We start from the raw sequence: 24,217 nt of genomic DNA, 5'->3' as shown, positions 1-24,217 counted from the left end.
CTTGGCCCATCTTCCCATGACTGGCCCAGCTACAATGTCCAGCGACTGGGCTCTGGATTTTGGTTATAAAGAGTGTATAACGTATAGGCCAAATTCTGCCCACAGATCTGTGTGAACTACTCCCGTTGAAGTTGATGGGAATTGTGTGTGTCCGTTCAATATCATAACGGCCATATGCATACAGTGATGGAGGCAGAGACTAAGGGCAGTGTCCTGCCCTCATCTCTGCCCCTCTAGCCTTCTGTTCTCTGTGTATGTGCAGAGCTCCCACTGACGTTAATGGGAGGCGATGCGGTGGAATATTTCATACGAGAGTCAAGATCTGTTTTGTGGACAAGAGAGCAGAACTTTGCCCTATACAATCTGGCACTGGGCTGTAGTTTTCTTTAAAAGCAATGTTTGGTTTAGCTGAAAGGGTATCTATCCTTGATCCCTTTTCTTTTGTTGAACAGTTTTGCATCAGCACTTCACTGAGTTGCTTTATATCACATGAGGATGATGAAGGCAGTAGAAGAGTGAAGGGTAGAATTTGGTGGGTCCTTCACCCCACTGGGATGTGCAGTTTCCCGGGCCATACTGCATACTCCCTGTGCTGAATGGCTGCAACCCAGCTCCATATGGGCCATATAGAATTTCCATGGCTTTTAAACCATGGCAGTAATGGGGGAAATCTGCATTTCCAAATGCTGCTGCTATTCATAGCTAACAAAGATTTCTTCCTTCGCTAGGAGGCACATCCGGATCATGAAGAGGTTTTGAAAGCATTCACATCTTTCAAGTCCCTTGTGGTAGGTGGCGATTCTCAAAATAGAGTGCTCCTTCTCTGTGCTGTGTTTCACAAAGAGTGAGTCAAGCCTGACATTTGCCTCCTTGTGAAAAGGTCTTTTAGAATGGAAAAGACGGGTTATGGAGACACCTTATTTGAAATTTTGCGTGACTTTGCCATCTGGTAGCATGTTCCAACAATTGCATTGTGATCTCTGTAGTGTGTAGTATCTAACTAGATAAAGAAACGTATTTTAAATGTGTGCCACATAAGGAAGCCACGTGTGGGTGGGGAGTTTCCTTTCATCTCTTTCCCCTTTACACCTTTGTCATTTTTGCTACATGTAATTGCACAATTCCTTACTCATTAAAATGAGCTATGAAGGATTAACACAAGTATATGACTCAACTGCCACTTCTAATAAAGAGATGCATTCTGGGCCTGATCCAGAGCCCGTTGATTTAATTGGGATTCTTTCCACTGGTATCCATGGACTTGGGATCAGGTCCTTGTATATGATAAATATTCATAATACCATGTGAAATGGCAATACGTAGAGACGCTATTAGTCTACTGTCTCTTTGTATCTTTGCAAATAACAGTAAAGCAGTTCAGTAGTGAACATATTTCAATTAATCATTCCAAATCACTTTAGAACCTTTTTGCAAATGAAAGGAGAAAGCCACGTGGAAGATTTTCTGACCGTTTTACTGGGGAAGGTTTCATGCTCAGTTATCAAGGAAGTTCTGTTCTGTGTTTCTTAAGCTACTGAATACCTTTCACTATAACCACTCCAGATGTGGTCCAGCTTCCTTCCTTCCTTAGCAGAGAAGATGCAAGTTTACAATGATTAGCGATGCAGATGAAGAAAGGAGGGAGGAGAAATTTCATAGAAAACAGGAAACAGGGTGTCACGTTCCATTTACTTAGAAGCTCAACAATTTGCATTCATTATAGCAGATAATAAGGGAGTAATTCAGTTATATTAACTTCAAAATGGCTTTAAGCTTTAGAGATGCTAGTAATTTAAGGAGATTTGTACTTGAGCTATTCATGTATTAGGTCCTATTGTTAAACTGTCTGTGGTGCATAAGGTAAGCTAAGCACTTAATTCTCCAAGGGACTCCAGCATCTGCAAATCTCGTGGGCTTCAGTGGGATTTGCTGATGCTCAGCCCATCTCAGGATTGGGCTCTTACTTATCACTGTAGTATACTTACTATATATATGTCTGAGGTTAAATGGTCAAAGAGTTAAATTCTACCTTCAGATATGCGTGCATGACTCTCATGGAGTCAGGGATCAGTCAAGCGTATGCTTCCAAGCACAGTGTGTTGGTTGCACAAAGCTAACGAAAATGCTATTTGTAGCCCTGTCGTAGCAGCAGGGTGATATAATACAGTGGTTTTAGGGATTGCAGAAAACTTTTGTAGGTTTTATGTGGGTTTGCATCTCCTGAACTGCAGGTTCAGCCAATCAGGGTCACAGAAGACCTGCCTTGTGACTTGTACCGCATGACTTTTGGCACAAAGTTTTGCAAACCAAAAGGAAACCACTAAACTCTGGTTCTAAAAATGAGTGCTTCAAGGGTACAGCCAACAGGGGCTCCTCCTTCAGCCACAGTGAAAGGGTCACAGCCCCTGAAGGATTTGTACAAAACTGGCTGAAATCCTGAGTTTGAAATGGAGTAAGAAATAAGAACTTGGCCAGTGTGAGGACTGAGTAAAAATTGAGACAAGGCTCAGCCTTGCAGGATTTTTCCTCCCATCAGAACTTCACCTTATATCAGGTTCCATAATGAACTGCTTCCACAGCCCCACTGAGTAGTGCATGTGCTTTCGGACAAGATCCTGCAATCCTTGCTCAGTCAGCCCCTCCATTGACTTCACTGGGAATTTTACCTGTGTACACACTGTATAAAGACTTCAGGAGTTAGGGCCTGATCCAAAGCCTATTGAAGTCAATGAGAGTTTTCCCATTGACTGCAGAGTGCTTCGGACCAAGCCCTTTGCCCTCAGAGACTGAGATCATGTATGTATAATCACTACTCCTGAACCTAGATACAATTAATGAGACTAAATTTATAATGACTTTGTTAGGTTTTTTTAAATGTAAATTTTTCTGAGCAGCCCCTGCATTTTCTTTTTCATTTGTATCTTGTATAATTATTCCCATGTGGCAACTAAGGCAGCTGGAAAGAAGAGCAACACATTTTGCTCATTGGAGCTGTACAGATTTAGACAGGCTGAGTGTTTGGCCCATTCTGTTGAACTATAACTAGATATTCTGGTTTTAGGTCAACTTAAATGGATTCCTTTTAAGTTATTTTATTCCTCTGTCTGCGTACTCAAGATGTGCAAAATTCACGGTTTTTGTTATGCAGTATTTAATAGGAAAATATTTGCTGATCTGGTTCATGCAGTTTTGCACCCCTTCCAATTTAACTTTATTTACAGTTTGGACAAAAATTGCTGTTTTCTCATTAAAAACCTACAAAAATAGAAAGTTCACAAGTCCCACTCTGTGGCCATCTTGGCTTAGAAAATGGGTACATTTTTCACTTAGATACAGGGCTGTTTGACAAAAGAACATATACCTCAGTGCCCCTTTATTTTCTCTTTTTCTAATTTTCATTTTTAAAATAACCTCTGACTTCGTAATTCATCAAACTGTTGTGACTTTAATAAACTTAGTACAATAAAGCAAATTTCAGATTTCCTGCTTGCCTGAATTCTATTGTATAAAGCTGAGTGATGCTGTTGATTTCTCATTGAGATAATTGGTGGTGGCCTGGTCTCTTCTGGTCTTCCTCTAAGGTCAGATTTTTGATACTTTTTATTAAGGGAAAGTTACAGTAAGCCAGAATCTTTAGAAAGGTTCATGTGACCCTAAATAAGTAATAAGTAATTTATAATGTAGAATGTTAGGGCCAGATTTTTAAAGGTATTTAGGCACCTAGCTGGATTTTCAAAAGCACCTACGCACCTAACACCCATTGAAATCAGTGCATTTTAGATATCTAGATGCCTTTGAAAATCCTAAATACCTTTAAAAATCTGGCCTGTAGAAAGACATTCTCCTTGAAGTGGTCACTCTAATGACTGCAGTTGGTGTTAGCCATCAGACTGATAGGAGCATTGCCAGAAAATCTCTTTTTGGTGGGCCAGAGCAGGTTTGATTCTGACGTTTTCCTGGTCTCATTTTAACAAAACTTTTTTTTTGTCTGTGATTATCGGCTTTACAGTCACAGTGCCAGGAGCTGAGGAAGAGGAAACAACTTGAATTGCAGATCCTTTCAGAGTCCATTCCAGGATGGGAAGGGGAGGATATCAAAACCATGGGCAATGTAATCTATATGTCACAGGTCATGGTACAGTGTGGGGCAAGTGAGGTAAGGTGTTTAACATGGCAAAAGTCCTTCTCTTCCTCTTAATGCTAAAATGGTAACAAAATTCTCTTTATCATGGTCGTGTTTGTGAAAGATGCTAAGAGCTCTGGCCCCGGCCCAACAAAGCACTTAAGCATCTGCTTAACTTTAAGTTCAGGAGTCAATGGGACTGCTCATATACTTAAAGTTAAGCATGTGCTTAAATGCATCCCTGGATCAGATCCTGAGTGCTCAGCACCATGGAGGCTCATGCCCTGACTGGCATTTATCTCTCAAACAAAAAGCTATTTTCGTATTGTCAAGTGAACGTGTTCTGTCACCAATCTATATGCACTACTCCTGTTGCTGTTACCAGAAGTTCTGCGGGTAGAATCATGGTAGGTTTTGACCTTTAAGTTTTAAATAAACAAGTGAGACGTGGTACCCTCTAATACTCTCTCTATATATGTATTAATATATGTGTTATATATTGTACTACATATATATGTGTACGTGGGTGTGTATTATATGAGAGTAATTTCTTACTACAGTAGCTCTTATTGGTTTTGATCGAGTATTTACCTAGTAAGAACATTGGTACTTCTCACTGCCAGCCAAATTAATGCTTGGGAGGATGCATGTATGAATGTCTGTAGTCTCTGAAGGGCTATTAAGTAAAGAAAATAAGTAAATTTTAAATTAATAGACTCAGTTCTGGTCCCATTATGGTCATTGGGAACATTGCCTTTGATTTCAGTTGAAACTGGATTGGGCCCATTATACTAATGTCTCTGAGGAAAATCTTTGTGATGCATTGTAAGATGGATGTATTTTTCACTTTAGGAGAAAGAAGAGAGGTATTTCATGTTGTTTTCCAATGTTCTGCTAATGTTGTCTGCAAGCCCTCGGATGACTGGGTTCATCTATCAGGTAGGCACATTTGATTTGAAGTTGCAAGTATTTGGGCGTAAAGAAGGAAACCAAATGTCTGTAATCAGATCAAATTCCTCTGCTTTCTGAAACTTCTCTGTTGTGGTGCTAACCCCCCCACCGCCAGGAAACTGAGAACTCTAGCTTACCATACATACCAGCATGGGGAGTCGTTAGACAGTTTCCACAAGCGTGAGTGCCCTTGCATTAAAATATCTCACTTTCTTATACTCAGAGAGTTCTGAGCAATTACTGTGGCTGCACAATAAATGCTGACATGGCTTTACCATTCTGAACCCAAATAGAAACTTCAAACTGGGTGTCGGTGGCGTGTACCACCCCCATCTCAATAATGCCTGGTTAAAAGCTTTCATTATGACCTTTTTTTTTAACCAGAGGCTGATAATTTCCATTTTACATAATGCAATGCTCCAGGCAATGCATTTTTTGGGGCTTACTACACTACTGAGTGGTGGAAATCATTCTGTTTTGGCTTTATTCCCCACAAGCTACTGGAGGCATGAAATAATGTCCAAGAAAGGAACAGCCTCATGCTGATTTATCACACTCAAGCACACATGGATACGAGCAATCATGGTAATAGTAAAGGAGTCATGATGGGTATTCTTTGGCTTTGATTTGAGACTGACAGCTCAGTTGTGCAACATGACTTTTCTATAAGAGAGGCTTATGGAAGTTAGTGAAAATGACCTCCTTTGTAAAGCTTTTGAGAGCTATGGGGAAAAAGCACTATGTAAGAGCTAGGTGCTATAATTTATTATAATTAAGTTAGCATGGGAGATCCTTGAATGGACTTGACCTTGTGTTTGGCCTGCTAAGGACAGGGAAATCTAGATCCACAGACTGAAGGGGAATCTTTTCTGGTTTTCTGAAGCCTTCAATGATTTCTGGTGGTGACTCCTGAGAGAGGCAAATTGTCTAAAAATGATAGATGTAGAGTCTGAATCATTCTCATTTTTTTTTTGTAGGGAAAACTGCCGTTAACAGGAATGACGCTGACAAAATTAGAAGGAACAGAAGGGACCGAGCATGCTTTTGAAATCACAGGTCACTACACTTTGTGCATTTCCTGTCCAGTGGGAGCAGCATCTATTGTATAAGTAGTTCCCAACTGCTACTACATGAGATGCTTTACACTTTCACTGCTATGATATGCTATTCTTTTCTTGTCCTTATGCTACAGTGACATCTGAGTTGTGTGTGTCCAGCTCCCTTGATGAACAAGAAGGGGGTCTGCTTTTGATCCATCTGTGTGCAGTTTAATCTGCCATGACTGGGCTTGGGCTGCTTCAGACTCCATTATGGGAGTAACAGTAGCTTGTATGCTGAGGAAAGAGGGGAGTGTAGGGTACAGCCAAGGTCTGCTTAAATTGGTACAGTCCTCTAAAAATGTTTGGAACCACTTCCATAATCTACTACCAGTTTATTCACAAGCCACTACTTCTGCGCATTGAGTCAGAGTATCATCAGAGGCGAGCTAGAAATGGAAAAAGATCTGGATCATCCAGTCCATTCCTGACCAATGCAGCATTGTTCCCTGATTTATATTTCCTACTTTCTTGACCATTCTAGTTATAAATGTCTTGTGCTTTGGGGTCCCTGACAGATCATTGTACAGCCCAAAACATTTCACTGCTAGGAAGCTTTTCCTAATAGTCAAACTAAATTTTCCCTTTCATAATTTCATTCCATGACTCCTAGTTAGACCAACCTTGTATCATAGTCAGTACTTTGGCTGCATCATTAGCATTTGAACCCTGTAAATATTTGTAGACTGTTATCATGGCCCCCATTAGTTACTGCTTAGTGAAGCTACACTTATCTTTTACTAATTCCTCACAAGTTTATCCCTCCAGTACCCTTGTAATTTCTGCTGATCTTCTCTGAACTCCCTCCAGTTTGTCAATATCTCTCCAGCAATGAGGTGCCCTGAATTGAGCACACTATTCCAGATACAGTCATACCAGAGTCACAGAGTGCTTGATCCCCAAAGCCCACTGACCCTAGAAGAAAAACTCCCATTGACTTAGTTGGGCTTTGGAACAGGCGCATATAGAGGGACTTGTAGCCATATCGCATTGCAAACACAGGAGGTGCTTGTTGTCAGAATGAGTTGGGCTGAATTTCTCCAGTGGATTGATGCCATTTTATAAAGAATGTAATTTAACCCTCTAATGCAGGGAACATGATAGAACGAATCACAGTGTCCTGTAACAGCAGCCAGGATTTGCACCAATGGCTCGACCATTTGCAAAGGCTAACCAAAGGGACGTGCAGCACAATATCCAAAACACAGTCCTGGAGTGCTCATTCTGTAAGTATGTTGTACCATTCCAGTCCTTTCTGAATGTATTGGATCTCGATATTGACACTAGGCTTCTTACCTAATGTGACAAAAGCAGATAGTTTTGTATCTAGCCAGTTTCACAGAAATGTCGGTCTGGAAGGGACCTCGAGAAGTCATTAAGTCCAGTCCCCTCTACTGTGGCAGGACCAAGTAAACCTAGATCATCCTTGACAGATGTTTGTCCAACTTGTTTTTAAAGCTTCCACAACCTCCCTTGGAAACCTATTCCAGAGCTTAACTAGCCTTGTAGTTAGAAAGTTTTTCCTAATATCTAACCTAAACCTCCCTTGCTGCAGATGAAGCCCATTGCTTCTTGTCCTACCTTCAGTGGAGATGGAGAACCATTGATCACCATCCTCTTTTAACATCCCTTAACATATTGGAAGACTTATCAGGTCCCCCATCAGTCTTCTTTTCTCAAGATTCAATGGTTTTCTAAACCTTTCATCATTTTTGTTGCTCTCCTCTGAACTCTTTCCAGTTTGTCCACATTTTTCCTAAACTGTGGTGCTCAGAATTGGACCCAGTACTCCAGCTGCGGCCTCACCAGTACTGAGTAGAGTGGGACAATTACCTCCTGTGTCTTACATACAACACTCCTGTTAATATACCCCAGAATCATATTAGCCTTTTTTTGCAGCTGCACCACATTGGCCACTCCTATTCAGTTTGTGGTCCACTATAACCCCCAGATCCTTTTCGGCAGCACTACCACCTAGACAGTTACTCCACATTCTGTAGTTGTGCATTTGATTTTTCCTTCCTAAGCGAAGTACTTTGCACTTGTCATTATTGAATTTCATCTTGTTGATTTCAGACCAGTTTATAGAGCTACAGGATTTTTCACATTGAGGTCATGGTTCTGGGGCCTCATCATGCCTGTGACTGTAGAGTTCACACCTAACACTATAGCTAGCTATTCATGTCATTTTTCTAATGTCCCTTGCTATCTTTGTGGTAAGCCATGATCTTACAGTAGTTCGGATGGAGAAAGGTCCTTTTTTCCCTCTCACATATTGTATGTGAAGGCAAACAGCTTTCACAATCTCATCAGGTATTTTCTCAGACTTTTAGTTCTACTGGACAGCTTCGCGGACCACTGGAACCGCCCAAAATCCTTAAACCCTGGACCTTAAGTTGTCTCCGACCTGCTCCTCCGCTCAGACCATCAGCAGCTCTAGGTTACAAAGAGGTAATCTTGGATACATGCAGCGTATTGTGCCTTTCATAGAAATCTTTAATGTTTGTGCAGAGTTGTTTTGCATGATGAGAGTAGAAAGGAGTAGGTTTAATGACTTTTAACCAAGATAGGTGTTAAATTAAAGGACTGAACAAAATAAAGCCCTGATCTTGCAAACACTTATGCAAATGCTTAACTTTAAGCATGTAAGTCCCACCAAGTCAATGGAACTAGTTTTGTGCTTTAAGTTAAGTGCATACGTATTTGCAGGATTGAAGAGTTAATATTTTCCACTGATTCCAGTCCTGCAGTCTTTAGGCAAAACTTCCATTTGAGAGTTTTACGTACATGAGGACCTCAGAACTGGGCTCAACACAGAAAGTTGCGGGAAGGAAACCACCATAAATTTTGATTATATTTCTCCACCCTGTATTTTTGGTGCTAGATCACGGATCCCCTGTCAGTATTATTCCCCTGGGGAAACTCAGTTTCCAGGGCTTCGGTGACACACGGGAAGTTGGTGGGGAAGCCCATAATAGAACCCAGCTCTGATTCTTAGTCCCCTGTTTTAACCACAAGACCATCCTTCCCTCCCTTAGAATAAACTGAGTAATTGTGTAATGTTCCCGGTAGCAGTAGCTGACTAAACAGCTGAATCACCAATCGTCCTGGTTACAACAAAGGTGTGAACATTACTGTCTGATGGTCCTAGATGCATCCTAGGCTTGTGTCAGCCACCCTTCTGTTATAACAGCCCCCTCTCAGGGCCTGCAATATTCTGAAACCTGGTGAGCAGGGGGTCTGCAGACTGCAGGAGTGAATTATTTAGGAGGAGGGTTGAGACATCACTGTGGCAGTTGAGATGATTTTTTTTAATTAAGGAAATTCAGACATTTTATTTTGAAAACTAAATTGGGTTTTAAGACCCCTTAATCTTTGCATGCTCTGAGTCCCTAATGTTGACTAAGCAGTTTCATACTTGCATGACAAACTGTTGCCCACTTACTACATTTTAATCTAAGGATGAATCCCTGCTTTGCAATAATAAATGGATTTTTTTTTTAAATAGGCCAAAAATGTATAGGTTGACCACTATAACTATTGACACCACAGCCCTTTGAATCTCATTCACAAGTTATTACTGGGTAATTGCAACACAGCACATGTTAAACTATATGTCTAGAAAACAGTTTAAGATTTCTCAAGAAGAGAATTTATTAATGGTGATTCCATAGCAACTCTTGTGTGATAAGAAGATGACCATGTGACTTAAAGTCAAATCCTGGTGTGTGAAGCCTACTGTACAGTGAAAAACTCTCTGCTGAGCATGGGGGCAAGCTGTTATGATCCCCCACACAAAGTGGATGTCAGCAATGCCCTCTTTGCTAAGCAGCGGCGTATTATCACCTAGGCCAACAAATTTATAATAGCAGCATTTTTGTAATTGCGGCATCAGTAACATTGCGATTCTACCAATCATAGCGCGTATTGAAACCACCAGTGACGGCGCGACACCATTTAGTAAACATACTCGCGAGAATCCTAAACATTAATATGACCAGAAGGAAGAAATTAAGCGATTCTCAGTTAAAAAAAAAAAAAAAAGTTATACAAAAAAAAGAAAGGGAAAATGAAATGATAGCAAAAATGCACAAAATAGATTCCTTTGTTGTATCATTAGTGCCGACAGTGAGACAGAAAAAATAGTTGAAATTAGTAGTGAAGTAAAAAGTGAAAATATTGGTGTTGATATTTATTTAATAAGTTCATATGGGGCCCGGGGCAGCAATTATTTCAGGGCCTAAGGGTGGGAAAATCATTAATCCGCCACTGGTGCTAAGGGGCAACGTTCTGGTGGCAGCCCCCAGGCCCCACCCACACAAACCTTAATTTAAAGTGTGTAAGTGAAGCTAGTGTTCATGGAAAGATGCCAGGTTGACAATTAAAAGCCACTTATTTAATGTCTACGGACCAGGCACAGTATGTGTAGTTGATTTGTCTCTCACTGCCTCACGTGCATTTTGACAGGATTGGATCTAGGAATGAGCCATTCAGCTCAGACCCACTCTACTGAGGTTCCTGGCAGGGTGCTCTTTAGCGCCAATTGTGAAGAAGAGTCTTGGGAAGTGGACCTCACCTGCTAGGATCTGTATGTGGACCCTCCCTGACACCATTTTGTAGCTTAAAGATAAAAATCCTTTTCAGAGCTGTTTCCATTTTGCAAATCAGAACCCCAATTCTAAGTAGAACCACACCCGATATGACTCATCTGGAATGTGCACTAATTGATTGGCCCACTTGGAGCAGGAAGGGAAAAAAGTTACGGTAATTTTAAACACATAAAGCAACATTCTGATCTTGGTGTTACACCTGTGTAAATTCAGATGAACTCCAACTGGAGCTATGTTCACGCACTTAGAAGCCAGAATTCAGCTCTGTTTTTAAAAGTGTGAACAGAAATGTTATGCCAAGTGGCTCAAATGGCTCCAACACAATACATTCTTAATTCACACCTCCCGCAATTACCTGGTGCACAGTAATGGCTTTGAATGAGACCTTTTAAAATTTAGGCTGCACCTCATGGATACAACCATGTAATAGGGATGAGAAATCAGACCAGGTCAGGTTCCTGTTATGAGACATATAAAAGTGATTTTAAAAATCCATTTCTGTAAAGAGAATTTAGAGCTTCAATTGAAAGAAATTCATTATTGTCTTGGGGTGTGTGTGCGGAGTTTGATGGAAAGAGGAGATTTTTAGACATCCACTAAGATTTCAATTGGTTTCTTGTTCGTAGGGCGGAATTTCACAGGTTTGTGTGCTCTTTCTCGTAGCTAGCTGCATTCAGGAAACCCCAGAACTCTGCTTACGCACTGTGTATCAGTGTTGCCATTTCCATGTAAACTGGGTCATTTTTCCTGTTCTGTTTCTAGTCATAATTTGAAATTAGAGAGCCGGTGCCCACCGGTAAATTCTCATGTCCGGATTTGGAGTAATGGGGTGTGACACACATTTCCTAGCTTGAAAAATTACCTGCCTTGCATGACTTGTAAGGTTTCTTTTTACAGAAGCACATTTCTGTGCAAACAGCAACTTCTGTTGGGTCAGAGGGAACCACGTGAGTGCACTTGGAGGAGGAATCTTGCCTCAAAACCCTTATCATATAGGTTCTCTGGATCTTTCCCAGAGACCCCACAAAACCATTTGTAGTAAGAGCTGCTTGTAGGAGCAAATCTGGCCCTCAGTACTTCGGCTATGAAACTTGTCTAACTGCTAGGGAACACCTGACAGCAGGTTATCAGGCCAGGGAGCTACTTTGCTAATCCATCCTAAGGACTAGAATGGTTTCTGTGGCCTTTGCAACCCACACCTAGGGAAGGGAAGAGTAGAGATTCAGTCAACCCCTGTCCACGCCACACTGTCCTCAGAGCAAATGGATACTACAGAAACCCATGGTGCGGGACCCTATTGGATGCAGCGTGTGTGGACACCTCCCTGCAAAATCTCCTGGCATCTTTCTGTCCTCTTCTGCAACAGATCCACAGTGGTTCCACCATGTTGGGAGCCCTGTGTGCCTGCTGAGGAGAGGGCAGGATTTGGGCCATATTGACGATGATTATAGGGGAAACTATTTCTAGTGAAATAGGAGGAGAATTCTGGTGTATTTCAATGCCTCACACTGTAGCAGTCTCCCATTTAGGAGGACGTTGATCAGGAAAAAAAAATTTCATTAGGAAAGGGTCCCATTCTTCTTTAGAAAACACAGTTCACAGCACACCAGCGGGCATTGCCACCCTGACACCAAATGTTCCCTCACCCCCATTGACTTGAAGAAAGAGTTACAAATCTGAGCCTCAAGCAACACCTCTGAGCCTGACCCTACAGCTTCTCCACAAGTCTGGGTGGGTGGGTGGGAGTTGTAGATGCAGAGCAGCTGCAGAGGCAGTGTCTTAGCTTGCATATTGAGGTTGGATTTTTCGTGATTTATTGCATTTCTAAGATGTATGGTTATAAGTAGGCAGTATTTACTGACATCCTACTACTCATTGAAGCATGATCACTATTTTTGCTGTATTAGGAGTATATGAATGCCTGCTTGCCATGTATTTCACATTTAATTTATTTTTCAACGTTCATAATCTTGCATGAAACCATGCTCTTTTTGGTTCTTTCGCATGTTGATATTGAGGGTGTGACAATCCTTGTAGCACATTAATTGCAACACTAACATTTAAATGTTTTTAGAATTATTGATTAAATGGACTTGGTCAATAAAATCATCGACCACTCACACTCATCTTCTCTTTCTTTACATATTCATTTTAGAGGATGTCTTATATCTTAAAGGTAAGGGTAGATACATCTCTTTGGCTTATTGTAACATAGAATGCTTGTGCTGTGACCTTTATTAAGCAGATCCTTCCTCTCCTGTTTACTTTTTCCTAATTGTGCCTGCTTTTAATAATTTAGAGTATGATTCAATTCTTATTGGTATATAAATTTTGAACAGGCTCACCAAAAATATTTAGGACTGTGACACAAAGGCTGAATTGCATGAAAAACATGACACCCCTGTTATTTGTATGGTTACTAGATCTTTTACCCTTGATATTTATATTACACATAACCTGTCATATACAAATGCTTTCAAAATCAATCAGAATGATTGTGGCTCAACAAAAGAACTAAAAACTTGTTTCTTATATTTACAATCTTATCAGACACTCTGTGTGTATATGACTATATTTCATACAGATGTGTGTGGGAAGGTGTTTATAATTATACATGCACAGATATAGTGTGTATTGTGACAAAGTTCCTCCTCTATCTTGGTGGGTCCTGCGCTTATTGGCAGATTTTCTTGCCTCAGAGATTCACCATGTGGGTTGGGGAACAGCCCAGAGACCTTCCCCTCTGGAAGAGCCCACAGTCCAGGTCAATTGGGAGGTTTGGGGGGGGAACCCGGGCCCACCCTCTACTCCAGGCTCCAGCCCCTGTGGACTGCAGCTGTCTATAGTGCCTCCTGTAACAGCTGCATGACAGCTACAACTCCCTGGGCTACTTCCCTATGGCCTCCTCCAAACACCTTCCTTGTTCTCACCACAGGACCTTCCTCCTGGTGTCTGATAACGCTTGTGCTCCTCAGTCCTCCGGCAGCACACCCTCTCACTCTCAGCTTCTTGCTCCCAGCTCCTCCTACTCGCACCACAAACTGAAGTGAGCTCCTTTTTAAAACTAGGTGCCCTGATTAGCCTGCCTTAATTGATTCTAGCAGCTTCTTCTTAATTGGCTCCAGGTGTCCTAATTAGCCTGCCTGCCTTAACTGGTTCTAGCAGGTTCCTGATTACTCTAGTGTAGCCCCTGCTCTGGTCAATCAGGGAACAGAAAACTACTCATCCAGTGACCAGTATATTTGCCCTCTACCAGACTCCTGTACCCCACTGGTCTGGGTCTGTCACAGTATATGTGTGTGTATATATTACTATATTACTTATGATATGTTCTATATTATAAATAAAAATGTAGTCTAGGAATTAACATGTGTACAATTCCATAGAGAATTTTATAACTGACTACAGAAAAGTTGATCATACTGATATTTCTAGTGAATTTATGTGAGTCACTTACCAAAAGATTATATTTCATCTGATTGTGTTTTATTCCCCTGTCATTTCCCTGAGACACATGCACAGTTCCCGTTGCTTTTACTGGGATTTGTGCACACAGACCTAGTGCAGGGAACAGCCTTAACAGCTGTGAAGTTTCCTTAACTTCATAATTGCGTGCAAAGGAGTTTAGTGCATAATGCGATGAACCACATTCAGTCTGAATTGCTCTGCTATTTTAGCTACCTTTGGCTCTTATTTAGAAGGAAAGTCTGTTTCTCTCTAGGATTCCAGCAAGAGTCCAAAGACAATGAAGAAGTTCCTTCCTAAAAGGAAAACGGAGAGAAAAGCATCTGATGAGGAGTTTGTTATTAGAAAAAGTAAGTGTTTCCTTTTCTGTAGGGGAGTTCTGTTTGCAAAGTGATTTACATGAGATTTTAAATGAAAACAGAGCCATTTGTTCAATGCATCATATGTTGCACATAAATAACTAAAGGTACTTTGTTTTTGAGATTTTTTTGAAAGCCTTCCTCATACTCATAAGCTTCCCACTATGCCATGCACAGCTGCCATCTATCTTAGTTTTGTGAAACCCTTGTGGGAATGCTTAGCGTTTATATCACTCTTACCATTGATTTAAGCATCACAAAATCAAGATGAGGTAGGTAGGGATGTTATTATCCTCACCATATAGATAGGGAAACAGGGACCGAGATGATAATCTTCAAAGCAGTTAATGGGTTAAATTGAATTTCAATCTATGAACCATCACAATAGCTGTGCTCTTCTAGGACAATGCAGATCACAAAGCCCAAGAAGGAAGCCTGTGAGAGCTGGGGACAAAACATTCTTTGTCAAGGGGATCTGGCTATGAAACTAACTCTCAGAGGAGATCAGGCCAGTTCAGTGTCTGCCCGTTTTTAAGGAACACTGCAAAACCTACCTCTTCAAAAAAGCTTTCCAACATAAGAATAATATTCCCAATGCAGGCTTCTTCTTGTACTGCTAACCCCGCCAACAAAAAATAAATTGATAAAATCTAACTCCCCTTCTTCCCCCCTGCCCCTCCCCCACAAACAAAAAAGTTTTTATCACGCTAATGGAGATCTATTGGAGACTCCATGAAGTCTACTTAGGACATAACTTTTGATTTTTACATTGAAGGGGATCAGATACTGTGATGAAGAGTGGCAGTACAAAACCCTAAAAGAGAGAAGTGACTTGTCCAAGGTCACAGAGTGAGACAGTGACAGCCAGGATTAGCAATCAGGACCTGGGTCTTAGTTGTACCTCTCTCGAGGATCCTGGCAGTGGGGTTTTAAGCCTGCAGCTTCTTAACAAGTGCACTTATTTCCCCTGCAAGTCCTTCATACCATAGGTAGTAGCTACCTGACTCTTCACAGCACTTGCTATCTAGTATCCCCATCCTTCCTTTAGTCAGACCTCAGCCAAAGGGAGGCACCACTCCACTTAATTGGCCTTCATGTGAAATACAAAGCTCTCCGTCCCTTTGAATTGAGAGTATCACCTCTGCCCCACTCCCAGAGACAATACCATTTGTCATACAAGCACGGCTGTCTCTCTTCGTAAGTGAGTTTGTTGCAAGGGTTTTGAAAGAGGAAAAAAAGAAGCCAAAATATATTGCTTTTAGCCAATATTTGCAATGTTTTGCAGGTACTGCTGCACTAGAAGAGGATGCCCAGATTCTGAAAGTTATTGAGGCGTATTGCACTGGTGCAGGTTTTCAGCAAACTCTCAGTTCAGGTAGACACACAAATATATTACATAATTCACAAGATATCTGAAATGATGATCACCTCTTAGGAAAAAAACAGTGTTGCAACATATGGCAATCAAGCTTGTGCAAAGAAACCGTGGTGTCTGAATCATCAAGATAAGGACATTTCCTACATCTAGTGGTTTATTTGCTATTGTTTTTCTTCTGTCACAGAGGATGAGCAAGTAGGAGGTAAGATGGCAGACGCTCTGGGTTGTAGTACACAGCTACTTCGCTAGCACTTGGTAGGAATTATACAAACCTAGTTTGTGCCTGTGGCTGTGAGTAAGAGAAACTGATGCTAATCTCAGGTTGGTAGGTAGCTTCTGAAAGGAAGTTTGAATATTATCTCTTGATCAGCCGCATGTTTAAGAACAAGCTGCTTCATGAGAACCCGAGTATCTAACATTTTCTGAAACTCTGGAACTACAGCTATTTATCAGTGCTGGTGAGAGATCAGAGTCAATTGGTGAACTATCAGATGAGGAAACATTTTTAAATTGGGACCCATGAAACATGTTCCTTCTAATGGTTCCTACCCTAAACAAATACTTTAATTTATAAGCAATCAAATAATTTTAGATTCAGCGAGTGCCTCCAACAACTTGCCATTTACTGCTTTAGCCCCAATTAACTTAAGCACATGCTTAAGTCCATCCTTCTTCAGCAAAGCACTTAAGCACTTGCTAAAGTCCCATTGAAGTCCATAGGATTTAAACACATGCTTGTATTTAAGCATGTGATTTAGTGCTTTGCTGGATTAGGCCGTTGCCCATAATGTACCTTCTTTCAGTAGTCCCGATGCTTCGATTGAGAATGGCCACAGCTGTCATGGGGCTCGCTCAAAAAACAAGTTTTTAAGGTTGCTGACTCCATGTGGGTATTTAACATACTGCAGTGTAGGCATTGTTGGGATCTAGCGGGGACACTTCTGCTCTCATTGTTAGCGGGCTTGGCCTGTCTGGCTCTGCACATGCTGTTGAAAGATTTACTCCTGGATGCACACTGCACAGAAACTAGTGCGTTATCAAGGTTTAAATGTCAAGTTAGCTCAAAGGAGGAATGTTGATCGTGGCATTTGAAGAAACCCTCTAAGGCAGGAGATATGTGTAGACAACAGGGATCCCATCCTGCCCGGAGCTTCTGGGTGCTACTGTCATATAAATACTAAATAATGAATGCTAGCAGGCAACACAAGGATTTGGACTTACTCGAAATGGGGGACCCAATTCTGCCTCCAGCAGTTTCTCAATGATCTATCCTCATTGGCTTCACTGGAGGTGTTCCTAAAATAGACTAGGGTGAGCCAGTTCACAATTAGGCTTGTTATTTCTAAACGGTGTCAGCTGTTGTGGAAGGTTTCAGTTTTTCTTTTTGTTTGGCACCTCTTGTTTCTAGGTTCTCGCAAAGACTCCATACCCCAGGTCCTGCTGCCCGAGGAAGAGAAAATCATCATAGAGGAAACAAGAAGCAATGGTCAGACTGTCACGGAGGAAAAGTGCGTGAGGCTAGTCAGCTGCTTAGAGGCTTCCCTATTTGCGTGTTTATACTTTAAACTTTATGATAAATTCCAGTGGATTTGGGGTGATACCTTAAAAACCCAGGCCATGTCTTCTCTGGGTAGGTGTCATTGGAAGGCTGTAGGTACTCAGGTCAGAACATACCCAGCCGCATCCTTACAGACTATGGCCCTTGACATTCAGTGTGAGTTTCAGGTGGCGAGGAATACAAGATTGATTCCAATTTGTAGTTAGCTCCTTTTCTTTTTAAAATTGGAGGCCAGATCCTCAGCTGGTGTAAATCAGCATCATTCCATTGGAGGCGATTCCAGTGTACACCAGCTCAGGGTCTGCACCGGGGTTTTTCACTGTGACAACTAAGGGAAATCCTTTTCACAGGTTATTTATTTGTAAATCCGTTACTGCTCCTGCCAAGCCCTGACAGAGTCATTCTTGTGGCCATCCATCCATCCATATTCCATGCATACCGTTCAAAGTAAATGCCTTGTATGTTTTGTTGTTGAGACCTAGATAAACAATATTTTCTAAATTTTTGAAAAGAGACCTACATTTTGATGGCTGTGACGTTTAAATGCTCCTCTGCTAAGACTCCAGAACAAGGTCTTATGGATGGACCCTCGGCACTGAAGTGCTGGCACATACTTAGCTCAAGAAATGTGAATAGTCCTGCTGGAATAAGCAGCCTAAGATAAAATACAAACTGCCAGCACCTCCCCCAACTATTTGTATGCAAATCTCATTCTGATCTTGATTTACTGCACCTCAGCTCTCTTATCTTAATTTTCTGCTTATTTTCTAGAAGTCTGGTAGACACGGTTTATGCACTGAAAGATCAGGTCAAAGAATTGAAGCAGGTAATTAGAGCTTTTCTGCATGTGCTGTCAGTAAGGAGCAGTGATTAAACAGGTGGCCTTGCTCTACCAACATTCTATCAATTAGCTGATCTTTGAGGACTCCGATGCCTTCAAAATTATGGGTCTGATTCTGCAGCTGCCTGACAGGCATACTTCCCATTGACGTCAGCAGGACTTCTGTGTGCCAAGTGGCTGCAGGATCCGTGGGGCTCTGTACTTTGTGTCAGTATATGAAGAGAACAGAACAGGTTTAGCCTGTGGCAGCCGTATATTGGCTTTTTAATTGTCCTGCCCTTTAATCTCTATGGTCCGTAGTGTTCCTTTTATAGGATTATGATAAACAGATGTAAAAATTAATCCCCGTAGGGGTAGGAGAGGGAAGCATCCCTCCTCCTCCTCCCCTGTACCCCAGTTTTGGGGGGGAGGGATAGCTCAGTGGTTTGAGCATTGACCTGCTAAACCCAGGGTTGTGAGCTCAATCCTTGAGGGGGCCACTTAGGGATCTGGGGCAAAATCAGTACTTGGTCCTGCTAGTGAAGGCAGGGGGCTGGATTCGATGACCTTTCAGGGTCCCTTCCAGTTCTAGGAGATGGGATATCTCCATATATATTAGTTCTGGATCTTCTTGACATCCCTCCACTACCAGAGGGCCTTGCAGTGCCGGTCCTGGAATGGGATTCCTGCAGGTGGATGCTTATGGCCATGTGAAGTCCCAGTAACTTGGATGTGGACCTGTACAGCAGCACAGCTCTGGCTGACCAGGATCAGGCCCTCACTTTATTCCAAACCACAAGTGACCCGGTCTGTGAATCTTTGGAAACCAGCACTACATTTTGTCAAATGTTCCTGTTTTGGGTGTGTTTGGGTTGGGGGGGGGGGCTTCCCCCCCCACACCATTTTTCAGTGATGATTGAGGCCATGCTACAGCAAAACACTTAAGCACATGCTTAAGTCTATTACTATTCAGCAAAGCATTAGGCATGCACTTAACATTAACCGCATATTTAAATACTTTGCTCTTTTGAGCCTATAAGGTTTTTGAACTTTGATAAGAAAAAATATAGCAGGTTTTTTCTCTCCCCCTCCCCCCACAGGAGAGTAAAAAAATGAAACAATGTTTGGAAGAAGAGCTGAAGTCAAGAAAAGATTTAGAGAAGTTAGTCAGAAGGCTATTGAAGCAAACTGATGAATGTGCCAGGGATGAGACTGGGCGCAAGTCCTCGGTTTTAGCTTGAATTATGGACGAAGCTGCTGGCAGTTGCGTGTGACCTCAGGCGTTCTTGGGAAGCAGAACTGGATGCTTTGCCTCGTCTTGCTCCTTATTTTATTTTGTTGTGGGGTTTTTTTGTTTGTTTTTTTCGTTACAAAAAAGAAAGTGGTAATGAAAAATAGTTTGTTTCTATTCCATAAGGATATAATACATACCACAAACAAGTAAATAGTCAACAGCTAAAATGGTCAGCAAGGGGTCTACGATTCACAATTCATCTGCAGCAACTAATACCTCATTGTACCTGCTACTGGAAGCAAATAAGAAGTCTGCAAATGACTGCCACTCAGAAGAGGGGTTTGGCAGTGGTTTCCTATAAAGGAAATGTAAGCACTTTTTATGCTTTCCTTTTTATTCTTTTTAACGTGCCCGGTACTTAATTTATTAAATGGAAATGTTTATTGAGCTGGAGTCAGGTAAAAACCAAAAAGCAACTAGCACTTGTTTTCTGAAAATCAAGGATGGAAGTTTTCCCCTCCAAATATTTCCCCCACCCCCTTTTAGTTGTCTGGAGCAAGCTAGTGCCCTGCAATAGCGTGGTTCTCATGTGGCCTTTATACAGATGAAAATGTGCAATTAACATTTTAAGACATTTTTAATTTAACTCCTTGGAGCAGTAGAATCTTCTTCTATCATTAGCACATCGGGAAGTCACATTGGATGAAACTGCCTCTTAGCAGCTAATGGTTAACACAACAGTTAACTTCTCTTTTGCCCAAAGGCCTGTTTCTAATGCATGACCTCTAATACTTAGGTCCTGTTACACTTTCACTTTCTAAACGTCCATGTAGTGAATACGTTTTATATTTTCCCAGTGCTTTTACCTTGCCATCTGTGCTCCCCTCTTATGGAATGCACACTTGGCTTGACAAGGGGTTGCTAGGGTTTTTTCCCCCTACTTAAAACATTTGCAGTTCCTTCACCTTGGTTATGAAAAAAAGACAATGACCACTAATTACTCCGTCCACCCCAAAGGGGCTTTATAATAGGAAAAAATGTTCTGTTGCAATAGGAAAAATAGTTACATTTATGCTTTGACAAGAGCTGCAATGATCAATCTCCCTCCTGTATAAGAATTTATACAGTTTTTACAAATTGCTGGCAGAAATACCAGCTCAGTCACAGAACACATAGTGGGTATATATAGACAGTCTGCACATTGCTTTCCATCTGGCTCTGGGCTCCCCTTGTTTTGTTATGGTTGCTTTTTTCCCCTTGCTAGCAATACATCATTCATTTTAGCAGAAGGTCTGGAGTATCCTAACGGTTAAGAATGAATATCAAGGGGCAGCGTCCCAAAGAGATGTAGACACATATCATAGCTCATTACTCTTTAAGTTCTTCATGAAGGAAATATTACAGGGAATAATTATAACCCTCATATTGCAATTAAAGTTCAACCTGAGTGGTGCAAATTGCATTTGGGGGTGAGGAGCAATTAGGCTGAAAAGCTGGATTCTAAAAATGGCGGAGCATTTTAAAATGGGTTTTCATTTTATTGTGAGTTTGTTTGGGGTGATTTTGTTTGTTTGATTTAATTTTTTTTTTTTTTTAAATCTTGGGCCTTGTTTGCTCTGGCCAACATTCACCATCCCTGTCCTTACTTCTCGATGGTAGGTGGTCCCTGAAGCAACCAGCTCTCTGACTCTTCGCACATCAGCAGTAAGTGTGTGAAGCTGAGCTGTACTAAGACCGCTGGCCCCGTTGCCTGGGAACTGGGCTTTAACATGCATTCACTTATGAAGGACAGAAGTGTGAAATGTTGGTGTGTGGTTGGGTGTCATGAAGCTGGTTCTCCGACTTCCCTAGTAACATCCTTGTGTTGCTCCTGTCAGAGTAACTTCTCCTCTGCTTTTTGGGGAGCCAGGGTAGGAGAGGCAGTAATCTACCCCATGCCCAGCAGCAGCCCAGCTGTGTCTGCTGTCTCGCTGGCATGCACTTATGCACCCAGGCAACAATTGGCTCATGAACTGTAATCAATACGTGAACTAAACCAGACTGTGACTTATAGTCCTGGGCAAAAGGTATAACTATATCCATCTAGTTAGAGTTTATTTGCACCTATGCTGTGTACATATGCATGTTTATAGGATTTTTGATGTGCTGGAGGATGTGCTAGTACGTTTTTGGAACAGACGCATGTACTGAGCATAACAAGCCAAAAATAAAATAAAATAAAGGAAAGGAAGCCATGACAAACTGATAGCAGTGTTGCCATAGTTACTTTGTTTACAGTACTTTGTAAATAGGTTCTGGTTAGTCTGTCTTAAGATGGATGCTCTGTGTCAGCTGCCTTCCACTCGATCTTTTGTCATGTAGATTTATTTACTGTTACTACTTATGCAAGGTCAATTTTTCTAATGTTTTTATTTTGAACTATTTTTAAGTGACATTTTCAACAAATAAAGAAGGATAAAAATGGCTTCTTTGCTACATCTGTTGATGTCTTTGTGTCCAGTTCCCCTCTTCCCCGGGATCGGAATCTGCAAAATACAGCACCTGGTCGGTTAGCCTTTCAGTGTCTGTGTCACGGGATAGCTGGTTTCTGTGGATAGACTGAGCCCAGGGCCACTGGACTGGAGCAGGGGAGCCCAATCCAGCTAATTGAAGAGGGCTGGGCTACACCTGGGCCTATAAAGTGCAGCTAGTAGGCAGCTGGTGGGGCAGGACTGAGACCGGCTGAGCCCCAGTCAGCAGAGGTCGCGCTAGCGTGGAGCTGACTCCTGTGGTGGGTCTCTGGAGCAAAGGGACCGCTCCAAGATGGGAGCAGAGCTGGAGGAGACAAGGTGCTGCCAGGAACTGGAGAGCTAGAGACCCCTGGGAGGGGTGACCTAGCAGCCTGGAGACCAGGTATTGGCTTAAGTTTGTTTGTTAACTTTTGTTATAAAAGAATAAACCTCCTGGACTGGGCCTGGGCATGGAAGCGCACGCGTGGCGACAGGGCAGCAGTGCCCCCCACCACCACCACCGCCGCCCCCCCATTGACAGTCTGGCATTTGGCCCAAAGGCCATGCCAAGAACGAGTTGCTATGGCAATACAGAAGTCCATGTAAGGCTAGAGTTTGCAGGCTCAGGGTCCTAACCTATCTAGGATACAGGCTGTTGGCAGGCTCTGGCATCAGTGGATTTTACTGAACATCCTGCCGCGGTGAACTCTGGTGTTCAAAATACTGCCCACAGTCAACCAGATTTATATGGCGAAGGTGAGTTGTGTGGTGATTGCAAGCTGATTCCCTGCTACATCCTCTGCAGCACAGGGAGGGGTGGTGGGCTGGGCTGTTGGGGAGCCGGCCGCTCCCTGAGTCTCTGCCTGACTCCAGCCTGCTCAAGCCTATGTCCGCTGGCAATGGTCCCACCCTCCTGTCATGCCCCCTGTGCTGGGACTATAGGGATGTGGGTGGACGTGCTTGCTCAGCCAGTTCTCTGTCCACCGGGCACCCCTCCAGGCTGGGGGAAATCCCAGCAAGCAGAGGAGTTGAGTCTCGGCTCCATTTGTGCCCCTCATGGATGAGGATATGCTCCTTCACATGCCAGCTTACAGTACTCAGCTCTGGTCTTTCTCAGTGGCTTCTGGCAGTGTAATGATGTCCTGCATGGCCATCTATCTAGGTAAGTACACTGACATGGCTCCATTACTGTAGTATCTGAGGGTCTCACTATCTTTTAATGTGTTTATCTTCACAACCCTCTGTGAGGCAGAGCAGTGCTATTATCCCCATTGAACAGAAGAGGAACAGAGAGGCTAAGTGACTTGCCCAAGGTGTCACACAAAGGCTGTGGCAAAGCAGGGACTTGTACCCAGGTTTCTCAAATCCCAAATTTCTCAACCCTGGCATAGATCTGCTGTAATTTACCTGCACAAGCCCTTGCAACATCTACCACTAACCTGTCACTCTCTGAAAAAATGAGAAAAGCCCTTCTAGCTAGGTCACGTGAAGACAGCAGTGAAGCTTTGGGTCTCAAAACCCTGCCTGTGCCCCATATTCATTCTTGTAAAGGTTTTCTAACTAGGGTATTTTACAGAGAAGTATCTGTTCTTTCTACTGCATGAGTCACTTGCCTGTTATACAGTATGTTACTTTCTGCCCAGGTGGAGTTTATTGCTTCTCTGGTGATTGAGAGTTGCAACAGGATTTCCGTTATTCTCCCACTTGGACGAAACCTCTAGTACATGCCCATGTTTCTATTACACTTGTAATAGTACATTGTGATTTTAATTAATTCAACCATCCTAAAGGAACTAGTGCTCCCCATACTGGTGTAAATTCAGGCCTAAAGTCAGTGGAGAGTGTGGCTGTGAGGGTAGTTGTGGAAGGGAACAAGTTCTTGCATAGTGTGACAATCAGCGTCCAAACACCCTACTGGTGATGTTTTCATGGGGAGTCCAGAACAGTAAGTCACCTTGTTATCCTTCTGCCTCAGCAGCAAATCTCTCTCTTGCTGGTAAATTGCATCAGCTCCATGTCACTCCAGATTGTTAGCTGGCCCAACAAACTCCTCGGGACTTTGGTAGTCCTGGCCTTGCCTGGCAGGTAACTGTTGGTGCCCCTAGTTCCTGAACCCCGCTGGAAGAGCATTCC

The 24,217-nt window shown here is 42.4% G+C and overlaps 1 protein-coding gene across 7 annotated transcripts in view; it reads left to right on the top strand.

Moving 5' to 3' along the window:
- The window catches only part of ARHGEF6 (Rac/Cdc42 guanine nucleotide exchange factor 6), a 55,593-nt gene extending 33,534 nt beyond the window's left edge, over positions 1-22,059 (top strand). For 2 of the 7 annotated variants that reach the window (XM_034781357.1, XM_034781363.1), the window contains 12 exons: positions 729-788; positions 4,010-4,156; positions 4,976-5,062; positions 6,052-6,130; positions 7,264-7,397; positions 8,485-8,622; positions 12,937-12,957; positions 14,503-14,596; positions 15,891-15,980; positions 17,392-17,500; positions 18,313-18,367; positions 19,462-22,059. In XM_034781357.1, the coding sequence (XP_034637248.1) occupies positions 729-788; positions 4,010-4,156; positions 4,976-5,062; positions 6,052-6,130; positions 7,264-7,397; positions 8,485-8,622; positions 12,937-12,957; positions 14,503-14,596; positions 15,891-15,980; positions 17,392-17,500; positions 18,313-18,367; positions 19,462-19,602 (1,155 nt within the window). In that variant the 3' untranslated portion in view covers positions 19,603-22,059. The remainder of the gene's footprint in view (positions 1-728; positions 789-4,009; positions 4,157-4,975; positions 5,063-6,051; positions 6,131-7,263; positions 7,398-8,484; positions 8,623-12,936; positions 12,958-14,502; positions 14,597-15,890; positions 15,981-17,391; positions 17,501-18,312; positions 18,368-19,461) is intronic. The other 5 variants (XM_034781359.1, XM_034781360.1, XM_034781358.1 and 2 more) reach the window with 5 other exon arrangements.
- The last annotated feature ends 2,158 nt before the right edge of the window (positions 22,060-24,217 follow it).

Source organism: Trachemys scripta, chromosome 9, assembly GCF_013100865.1.
Source record: "Trachemys scripta elegans isolate TJP31775 chromosome 9, CAS_Tse_1.0, whole genome shotgun sequence".
NCBI lineage: Eukaryota > Metazoa > Chordata > Testudines > Emydidae > Trachemys > Trachemys scripta.
Note: the sequence above shows the minus strand (reverse complement) of the source record. Positions and strands in the feature narration are given on the sequence as shown.